Source organism: Cyrtonyx montezumae, unplaced genomic scaffold (assembly GCF_038088225.1).
Source record: "Cyrtonyx montezumae isolate F1298 unplaced genomic scaffold, pur_monq_1.0 scaffold_8, whole genome shotgun sequence".
NCBI lineage: Eukaryota > Metazoa > Chordata > Aves > Galliformes > Odontophoridae > Cyrtonyx > Cyrtonyx montezumae.
The window spans coordinates 18717194-18727884 of NW_027072089.1; the positions used below are offsets into that span (position 1 = coordinate 18717194).

A 10691-nucleotide genomic window follows, 5' to 3' on the forward strand; every position below is an offset into this window, starting at 1 on the left:
TTGTATTTTATGGCAGCAAGAGAGGAGTACTTAGAAATAATTCCAACACGGGAAAGTTCTCCTCTCAAAGTACTAAAACAAACAAGAAGTTATAGCTGAGATTTCCAGATCTGTCTGAGGAGTTCAGGTGTCCAAGTAAAACAGACCAAGTGAGCATCCAAATCCCCTGTGCACCTGAGAGCCCTCCTGCCCACGAGTGCAGGGCCATGTGGGTTTGTGTGAGCAGAGCGCTGAAGCAACGATTCTTCCAGGGATTGTCAATCTGTAAATACCTAAAAATGAACTCCAACTAGATGGGGTGTTTGAACGACCGCTTGGATACTCCACCATCTGACATGATCAATACTGATTATTTAACAAGAGGAGATTTGACCCAGAACTTTCCAAAGCCTTAAGCTCTCTAGTACACATGGCCAGTAGGATTATCTAGGGGCATCCAGCCAGAGTTGCCACACAGCACTGCAGTAACCAAACAAAACCACCTATGCTGTGATTTTGGTCTATTTATAGCTACTCCAAGAACAGGAGGAAGGTTTGTCCCTATATGCACAGGTCTCCTCCTGGAAACTGCAGCTTCTCTGTCATCCCGATTTGGATTCACAGAGCTCTCAGCATGGGCTGCTGTGCTGAATCTGCAGTTTATAACAGATGCTTTTCAGACACGGACTTCATGCATGGGTTACATCTACACGTTGGCTTCTCAGCTTTGCCTCCCATCGGTATGTTAACCAGGACAATACCATATCACTGATTTTTCTGACACTGCAAGCAATGCCTCTGATCGCTCCTGAGTGAAATCTGAGCCTGTAACTAGCTGCAGGTGAGGAAACATACCTGAAGTGCAAATCAAACCCATAAAATGTGGCAGCATAGCTCACAGTGGGCAGAAAACACTGGAGTGGGGTACAGCAGGGACCTTACACCGCCTTTAGGAATTCCCAAGACTTCTCCAGAAGTCAGAGCAGGCAAAGCTTTCTGGAGGCTTTTCACAGGTGTGACCTGCTCTGGGGAGCCATACCTTACAGCACAGAGCTGAAGGCTGCAGCTTTTGCTTCCACTTCGGGAGCTCACTGATGGTGAGCAGCTCCCATGAGGAGGGCACTCGCTGCACCTCAATACGTGTGAGGAAGGTGAAATACGTATGCAGATTGTGTCCACAGAAGGCTTTGTGAGATAAGGGGGTGATGGCCACAAGGAACCCCTCAGCTCTTGTTTGCTGCTTTCTGTTCCACCCACACTCACCAGTGTGGGAACTGCCCCTTTTTGGAAGGGATCTGAAAAGGGTTCCTGATAAGGATCCTGACCACTCACAGTGGAATGAGACTGTTCTCTGACTGATGATTATAATCATTCTAGCTGCAAAACACGCACACACGTAAACATTACAATATCAATGTTGCTTTTACAATTTATGGTGTCATCAAATATACAACAACAGCCATCAGGAATGGCTCCTGAAGCCAACAACTGGATGTAAGCCTTCTTCTGGTGGTGGTTTATCTTTCAGTTTTGCTCAGAATAATTCAGTACATGGGAATCAACAGCTGCAGAATCACACTGCCTTTCTGCCAGTCCAATATCAGCATTTTCTGTCCCTAAATAGAGTGAGATGAGAGAGTATATCACAAGGATCCCTTTGTGTTGCCACTACTATAGAACAGACTGAGCCTTTTCAGCAGTGCCCGCGAAGAAGCTGAATGGACTGCTGGGAAGAACATGTCAATCAACCTTCAGTCATCCATTCCAGTATAGACTGTACCCACCAAATCTGCTTTGAGTTGCCATGCACCCAACAAAGAGGGAACTAGAGGAAATGGAAGCTTCTCCTGCAGGGCAGAGGCAAGCGAGCTGTACCTGCAGCTTTGGGAGACCCTGGTTTCCTGCATGTTGGAGACCGCTGCTGTCTCTCAGCTGTTCCCCATCTCAGCAGTCACGGCATCCTTTCTCCTTGGTCCTGCAGTAAGATTCAGGCTTCTTCAGCTCCCGAACGATCACTTTCAGTATCTCTCTCCCCAGCCCTCAGGCAGATCTCTCAGCAGCACGGAGCTGTGCTATGGCTGGCCTGGGGAGCACACAGCCAGTATAACCCCAGGCAGCAAGGCTGAGCACTTTGCCCCTCCTCACAGCACTCCTCTGCCCAGCTGATGACTCTCATCTTGTGGGTGCTCACAGTGGGATTCCCCTTGTCTCACCATTCTACTTCGTGGGTTTACTCACATGTGGAAGCTGTCCAGGTTCCCATCATCTGCACTGGAGATGGAGTCAGCAGTGCTGAGTGCAATTCATACTGCATCAGGGCAAAGAGGAAATGTGCTCAAACCCCATGGTTTATATTTACTACCACATCAATGGCCATAAAAAGAGCTATAAAAACAGATGCTTGTGCTACAAGCACCTAATATTAGATGAATCTCACCCACAAAGTCTGGGTACAGTTACATTCACTTTGCTATCTGAACCAGAGAACAACCTCAGGCTCAGGGCCATGCGGTGCAGACTGGCCTGCTTCCCAGCTGCTCAAACATGGGTCCTCTGGAGCAGATGATTTGCACCCATGGCAGAGATAAGCAGAAGCACGGGGCCTGTGCCAGAGCTATACCCACTCCTGGGTCTCCATGGCCTTCCTGGCCAGTGCACTCTCCAGCACACGCCCCATCACACAGCCCTCAGCTGCTGTTTTGCAACAGGTATGTATATAGGCACCTGCAGCCTTCCAGGCTTTGACCTCAGCTGTGGTCCCTTCTTCCCCTTGGGGAGAGGAGACTTTGGACTTACAGCAGTTGACTGAAGGGACTGTCCCGCTCTGCGCTGTGCAGCCTCACCTGCAGCACTGGGTGCAGCTAGGGTGTCACAGAATAGGAAGGACATAAAACTATTAGCACGTGTCAAAAGGAGGGCTACAAAGATGGGGAAGGGTCTGGAGGGTGAGATGTATGAGGAGCTATGGGTGGGGGCCAGGGACAGGGTCTGCACCAGAGGGGAGTGGGCATGGAACAGCATGCCCAGGGCAGTGGGCACAGCCCCAGGTGCTGGAGCTCAGGGACTGTTTGGACAGAGCTCTCAGAATTGAGTTTGATTTTGGGTGGTTCTGTGTGGAGCCAGGAGCTGGGTGCAGTGATCGCTCTGTGTCCTTTCCAACTCAGGGTATTCTAAGAGCAGGAAGACAAAAGTCATGGGTGGGTTCAGATAGATAGGGTTATTATAAGACTAGCTGCCAGCCCCTTAAATGTGGCATGTCCTTCCACAGAAAAGAGAAACAGCACTGCCCTTTGGAGGCTGGCAAACACCACCCTTTTTTGGATATTCAGGATCAGTCTGCAGTGCAGATACCACCAGTACTGTATATTCACCTACTGGGGACAAGCCACTGCCCTCCTCTTCCAGAAAAGCCTCCATGGTGTCAGGGCATCACTCTGCACCTTGCTATGGCTCACACAGCTCCCTCCTTGCTGCTGCAGCTCCTGCAGAGTGAGTCTCAGTGGGACTGAGGTGCAGTGTGCCTCGAAGGATGCTGTGGGACAGAGGAGCTTGAATCTCGACAGCAGTGAGCCGTGAGACCAATGTGTATGCCTCCAGCAGTGAGATGAGGCACATGCCTCCATGCTGAGCTTCAGGAATGAGGCGTGTGCTCTGCAACCTGGACTATGGGACCAAAGTGAGTTGCAGGGAGGAGTTCAGGGGGCAGTCAAATGCCAGCACCCTGCTGCCATGCAGGTGGACAGGACAGGCTGCACTCTGTGTGCTCTGTGCCATCTCCTGCCTCTATCTGAGGCACTGAAACAACTGGAGGACCAAAGACAAACGCCTTTCCTGCTCCCTGCACACTGCCCATGTAATCACTGCTCCTCCCAGTCTCACTGACCTGCTCCCGTGTTACCTGCATGAAAGCCTCCAGGGCTGAGTAGCTCTGGCAAAGTCCAGGGGCTTGGCACACCTAACAAGCACTTTAGGCAAGTTTTTCTGGTCATGAGGGCAATCCCACTGCTGGGGTTCCCTCCCACTCATGAAGCCATCGCTACTTGCACACTGTGCATCTGGACAGGAAACAGGGAGGCTACCCTGCAGCCCTACATGGCTTTTGTACTGCTGAGATACTTGCACTGTGCAGTACCACAACAGGCTCTCATTTAGTTTTTGTTTGTTTGTTTGTTTGTTTTTAATTAAAAAAACAGTACTGCTCAATTCTTGCTGTGCTGCCAAAGCCTATCTGTGTGGCAAAGCCATGACTCTCCTGACATCTCTTTAAATGAGACACAAGACCTTGAGTTCCAGGGATCCTGAAAGTGTGCCCTTAGTTCTCATGATGTCTCAAGAAAAAAAAAAATCAATTACTAATAGTGGGATGATTGCTTAACAGCACACCAGTGGTGTGTTTTGCACCATGACGTGAGCAGAGGCATTTGACAAGAGGCAGCAGCGGGATGTGAGAGCTCAAGGCTTGCCAAGGCACACTGGGGGACTGCACTGGGTGCAGGGAGTCAAACTGGGTGCAATCTACTGTATGTAGAACATACTGCCTGCACTTCTGCACCTGCAATTCCCTGTTCAGAAACTGTTTACTTGCTTGAATATGAACTATCATGCATGCAGTGAGAGTTGGAGTAAATATTAGCTTCACAGAGCTAAAAGAAAGGAAGGACCTTTGTTCACATCGCTATTATCAAAATATCCATATTTGGAAGTGCAGAAATGCTGTTACCTCTGTTAGAAGGAGGAAAGTCCCTGCTGACTTCCATTCCACATTAGGATGTCAAATGAAACGCTGTGGTCACACCACCACCTGCTTGCCTCTGGAGTTTGCCCTGGAAATGCAGCAGCTATTAAGTCACTGTGTAATGAGCAAAATCAGTTTGGGCACGAAGAAGCAAATAAATGGATTTCTAATGCTTCCATTGGGAAAAAACACTTGTCTGATCACACACGGACAGGTGGCCTCGTCAGCTGCACACGCCCGCCCTGCAGCGCTCGCTTAGCTCAGCTGCTAAGCGTCTCATTTTTTGTAACGGCCATCGCTTGGGTTACATTCAAAACGGTTCCTTCAATCATGGCACCCATCGAAGCGCACATCCAACACGGGCGGTTTGAAAGAATCACTCACGCCCTTTTGTCAGAAGTGCAATACGTGTTCCTGCCGGTCAGCGTTCAGGAGCCCTTTCCACGCAGGGGCCGCAGGCAGCCGAGCCGCGACCCCCGCGGGGCGAGTGGGGGAGGGGCGGGGCGAGACCTCGTGGCGCGGCCGCCGCCCCCGCCCGGCCGCGCTGACTCAGCCGCAGGGAGGGCGGCGGGAGCGCGCACGCCGCGCCGACAGCCGGAGCACGCCGCGCCGACAGCCCGGCCACGCCGCGGGGCAGCCGCCGATCACGCGCGGGGCGCCCCGCGCCCATTGGCTGCCGCCTCGCACACCTTTGCCGCCGATTGGCTGCCGGCCGGGCGACGCCCCGCCCACCCGCGCCGGGCGCCGGAGCCGCCGCCGCCTGAATGGGGAGCGGCGGGCAGAAAGAGGAAAAGCAGCGCGGGCTGCGGCGGCGGCGGCGCGGGGTCTCGGCGCTGTGCGAGGTGAGCGGGGGCTGTGGGGGCACCTCGGGGCGGGAGGAGCGGCACTGCGCCGAGGACGGAGGAGAGCGGCTGCGCGACGGAGCGGCGGGAGCCGCGCGTCCCCGGCACCGCGGGCAGCCGCTCTCCCGGGAAGCGGGCAGCCGGGAGCACCGGTGCCGGGCGGGCTGGGCGCCGGCACTGCGGGCTGCCCTTCGCCTCCGCTCCGTCGCCGCGGTGCGCTGCCGCCCCGCTCCTTTCCCGCGCCGTCTGAGGACGGGGGCGGGCGCGCGGCGAACTGGGGGAAAGGTCGGCGCGCGGCACTCCCGGCAGCCGCCGATCACGCTTTGTTCGCGTGCATCCGCCCCGGCCGCGCCCCGCACGGGGCGGCCAATGGGGGCGGGGCGGGGGCGGGGCGCCGGGGTGTGCCGAGGTGACGGTGGCGCGCGCCCAGCGGCCGCCGGGGGTGGGGGTGGGGGTGGGGAGCGCGGCCGCGCCCCGGCGCTCCCACGCGGGACGGAGCTGCCCCGGGAGCTGTGGGGGAAGTTCTTTTGTCTCGAGGAGCTGTGTCATCCTCGGCAGATGGCGGCTTTCCCCGCAGATGACTTCATAAAGTGCGCTGTACAGAGGGCGGCGTGGCCGTGCCCCGTGCTGTCACGCGCGTTTCCTTGCATGGGGCGCTGTTAGCTCGCCCGGGTTAAGGGCTTATTGAACTCTGACCCCGACAGGAGGAAGAAATGGAGGTGATGCCCGAGAAGCGGGGTGATGCTCGCTATTTCTGGAACAGCAGCCCTGAGAAAGGTGATTACGAGGCTGTTGAGGCCCTTATTTCTATGAGCTGCAACTGGAAGCCTGACCTGAAGAAACACGCAGACGTGAGACCCATCACCCCGGCCTCTGATATGTCAGAGGAGAGCGATGAGACCCTGCTCCCTGGAGCGGCAGACTTCAGCACCATACCCGCGTTTGTAAGTGCTCTCTGTGTGCATGCTCGTTTCTCAGTGCCCGTGAGGCAGCAGTCGGTAACGCGTGGCAGCGGGTTGTTACGTGCACCCCCCCCTCCTAACCTCGCCTCTTCCCGCAGTGCCTGACCCCCCCGTACAGCCCATCCGACCTGGAGTTGTCCCACAGCGGCCCCACACCTCGCGGAGAGGCTGAGCCCCATGCACCTAGACCCCTGAAGGCCCAAGCGACCAGTGTTATTCGGCACACGGCTGATGCTCAGCTCTGCAATCGCAAAACCTGCCCGGCAAGAACGGCCAGCGTGCTGAAATACCAGGACGGTGCGTCGCGGGACACTGATAGCAAACAGCCTGCCGAAGCAGGGCACTCGAGCACAGCGACTTATGAAAGCAGACAGTTGCCAGCTGCAGAAAGAGAAACTGCAGAGCCTGCTCCCAGCCCTGAGCACCCAACAAAACCCGTGGTCAGCAGGCATCCGTCTGTCCCTGGGTCAGCGCAGCAGTCGGTACCGGTGGCAACCCCGTGCTCTGTCCCAGGAAACGGAGCCCCTCCCGTGCCGGTGTTCTGCCAGATGGTCCCACTGCCCACCAGCAACTCTGTTGTGACTGCTGTGGTGCCTGGTGCTGCAGCCAGCCGGCCGCCTGCCCTCTGCCAGCCCATGGTGCTCATGGGCACCCAGGTCCCCAAGGGCGCCGTCATGTTCGTTGTGCCACAACCAGTGGTGCAGAGCTCAAAGGCTCCGGTCCTCAGCCCAAATGGCACGAGGCTCTCTCCTATTGCCCCCGCTCCTGGCTTTGTACCTTCTGCAGCCAAAGTCACTCCTCCTGTTGATTCTTCGAGAATAAGAAGTCACATTTGCAACTACCCGGGGTGTGGGAAAACTTACTTCAAGAGCTCCCATCTGAAGGCTCACGTCCGAACGCACACAGGTTGGTCACTCTTTCTGGCTGTTAAAAGTTAACGTGATGTTGCAGCTGTATGCACTACTTGTTAAGAGTCACTCAGTTACTGGATGTGTTCACGGAACATATTGTGGGGCAGCAATGAAAGGCTTCTATCCCATTGTGTGTGTTATAATGCTGCCTAATCCGCGAGAGGAAATACCCCGGGGGAAGTTGATTCAGCAGTTTGTTTGTGCTGGCCTTGCTCCATGTCAGAAGGGAGACAGCGACATGTCTTACAAGGGATGGGAGCAAGGCCTTGCCCGAACCTAGGATGGGTTTTTCTGTAGTTACAGATGCCTTATTAGGCTTCTCCACAAGAATGTGAGAAGTAGGTTAAGGTAAGGATTAACTTAAAAGGGACTCTTTTATGAACGAAAGCAAGTGTCCAGTCAAAGATATTCCCACTTTGGTTATCTCTGAGCAACTTCTCTGTGCCTCAGTTCTTACGGTAGTCTCACAGTAGCGAAAAGAGGCACATGCATTTTCATAGAGACTCACAGTGTGCTGCCAGAGCTCTGTTATGTGGGAATGGGGCCGATGTTACAGGCTGCATGAAGGGGAAGCGCTTCGGTCATGCTGAGGCACCACAACCTGCAGCACCCATGGAGCTCAGAGCTCAAATCAGTCCTATGAGAGCATCTCAGTTTTGTTTCCAGAGGACCTTTCACACCTTCTGTGCTACTTAGTACTGATGACAGTGAGTCTGCACGTTTAAATGTTAGCTCCACATTTCATAGATATAAAAGTAATTAAGATGCATATGGAATTCAGCTCATCTGTTGTGACGGGGACGTTCCTTCCAACAGTCAGCTGCCGTCGGTCAAGCCGATAGCGTTGGTTGCTCAGTTGTATTCATGCCTTGCTGTCTTGTAGGAGAGAAACCCTTCAGCTGCAGCTGGAAGGGCTGCGAGAGGAGGTTTGCCCGCTCTGACGAGCTGTCCCGACACCGCAGGACGCACACCGGGGAGAAGAAGTTCGCGTGCCCGATGTGCGAGCGGAGGTTCATGAGGAGCGACCACCTGACGAAGCACGCGCGGCGCCACCTCTCCGCCAAGAAGCTGCCCAGCTGGCAGGTGGAAGTGAGCAAGCTGAGCGACATGGCCGCGCCGTGAAGGGGCTGAGGGGAAGGCGGCGGATTCGCTGTTGTCACTGCGATGTGCCAGCTAAAAAAACCCAAACAAAATATTTTAAAAAAGGAAAAACAAAAAAAAAAAACAAAAAAGCTTTTGCCGCAGGTCTGTGGTTCTCCAGTGCCAGCTGCTGATGGCTGCGCTGCCGGGAGGCGGAGGTGGTCTGTGTGCAGTGACACAGCGTGTGGCTGAGTCGGGCTGGCTGGAATAGCCGGTGTCTTTTGCACTGGTGAGGAGAGAGAAGCAAGGTTCTGGAGCAGAGCAGCACGCGCCGTGCAGATGTTGAACCTTGCGGATTATTCATGTATGCTATATATACAGATATATCTATCTATCAGTCGGGCATCAGTGCTGCTGAAGGTTTGCGGCTGATGCTTGAGACCAGCACAGATTTTACCTGTACTGGAGATTCACAACCAACAACACAGATTAGGTAGACATCAGTGTGCAGGCACAGGCTTGAAAGCCCAGGCCGTGCCTGCCAGAGGTAATCCAAATGGGTTTTCCTACTTCTGTTGCCTTTTGTTGGTTGGTAGATTCCCAGGCCCAGCGGTACAGGCGGTTCAGTGCCACGCTCTGAGAGCTGTGGGCCTGTCCTGCACACGGTGCCGCGTGCCCCAGGGCCTCCAGCTTTATATGCTGCCCAGAACAGGGCTCGGAGGGGCAGCTGTGGGCAGTGGGTGGTGGGGAAATGTTTGTGAATCCTCATCAGCTTTGTAATATTTTCCTGGCTTCTTTTGAAAGCTTTGTGATTATTACAACTGGTTACACTTAGGCATCTTGGGATGCTTCTGCTTCTGTGTTGCTTACAGTTTCCTTTGTACCCTCTCAAAATTCCATACCGCTGCATTTTTCATAAGCAGATACAGTGTACTTTAAAGAAAAGCAGTGAAACTAAGCTGCTTGGGTTGATTGAGGAAGAGGATCAAGAGCCTTGGGCTTCTTGACCGTGTTACTCTTTGAAAGATGGTTTATACTAAAAATAAAATATGGATATGTTATGTATTGTATTAGAAGGCTGTGATTTGAAATGTTAAACAAGGCAGTAAAGACACGGCTTAGAATTAAAGCTGTATATTTTGTGACAAATAACGCATCGATTTCACTATATTTTATCATACTCTTTGAGGACACGTATCAGAAAGAGAACCATTTGAAAATAGTGTATTAGATATGCTCTTTTGTGACTACTTTAAAGATTTGCACATTTCTTATGTTGTACTTTATACTTTGTTTACAATAAATGCAATTTTCTTTAACACAGACTTCTTTTCCATATCAGAACTTCGCCCTGTTCCCCCTTAGCAGGGAAGTGAACGTCAGAGTGAAGCACGGTGTCCATCAGTGCATGTCCTGACTGGTGAGATCCCATCTGTCTCAGCCTTTGATTTATGAGCTCGGTAAAGCCAACAGGAGCTGAATTGGAGGTCTGCACTTAGTGCTTTGAATACTCTTCCCCCGCTTTTCCACCAGGCACCCAAAAATAAATGTCCTTATGCGGGCCACTACAGCGCTGTTGGAAGCGATTGTTGTGGCGATGGTGGAACTGCTCTGCCTGCAGTGACACACAGCCCGTGCTGCAGATGGCCGAGCCGTCAGGTGGAGGTGGCAGCCACTGCCTGCACAACGTGCAGTTGGGATTCCTCTGTGGCACTGCCGGAGCTGGTCTGAGACACACCAAGAGAGGCGTGTGCTGAATTTCACCCTTGTGCGTGCTGCAGGCCCGCCTGCTCTCCGGCAGGCAGCTCGCTTGTGACTGCTGCAGGAAGCAGCACGGAGGTGGGGCTTTCACTCCAGAGCAGCAGGTGAGCAGCGCCTTTCTGCCTTCTGCTCCTCTGTGCAGAGGATGATGGCTTGCTACTGTTATGCGGGCTCCTCCATGTCCTGCTCTGGTTCCCTCCTCTGCCCGCAGAGATTCCCACATTTCATAACTGCGTGGCTGCTGACTCACTCTGGTTGCCTGTAGGGTAAGTGGCACTGGGGTCGGGGCACTCCTTTCCTTTCCCAATTGATGCAGTGCCCTACGCAGTAAAACCCTGAGTCGCCGTGCTTTCTTCTTGTGCCAGGAAGGAGCACGGCCCCGCAGCCCAGTGCAGGAGACGCTTCTCCATGAGCAGAGTCC

At 53.8% G+C, this 10691-nt stretch overlaps 1 protein-coding gene across 1 annotated transcript; it reads left to right on the forward strand.

Annotated features, from left to right (window-relative positions):
* Window positions 1-5469: 5469 nt before the first annotated feature.
* KLF10 (KLF transcription factor 10) lies at window positions 5470-8558 on the forward strand. Its single transcript, XM_065752514.1, has 4 exons — window positions 5470-5556; window positions 6261-6500; window positions 6617-7424; window positions 8313-8558. Exons 1-4 carry the CDS (start codon window positions 5479-5481, stop codon window positions 8549-8551), a joined length of 1365 nt encoding a protein of 454 aa, XP_065608586.1. The 5' UTR covers window positions 5470-5478; the 3' UTR covers window positions 8552-8558.
* The last annotated feature ends 2133 nt before the right edge of the window (window positions 8559-10691 follow it).

Coding starts and splice junctions, on each gene's coding strand:
- KLF10 (XM_065752514.1), top strand. CDS start 5,479: ATGGGGAGCGGCGGGCAGAAAGAGGAAAAGCAGCGCGGGCTGCGGCGG. Junction 5,557..6,260: donor GGGTCTCGGCGCTGTGCGAG/GTGAGCGGGGGC, acceptor TGACCCCGACAG/GAGGAAGAAATGGAGGTGAT. Junction 7,425..8,312: donor TCACGTCCGAACGCACACAG/GTTGGTCACTCT, acceptor GCTGTCTTGTAG/GAGAGAAACCCTTCAGCTGC.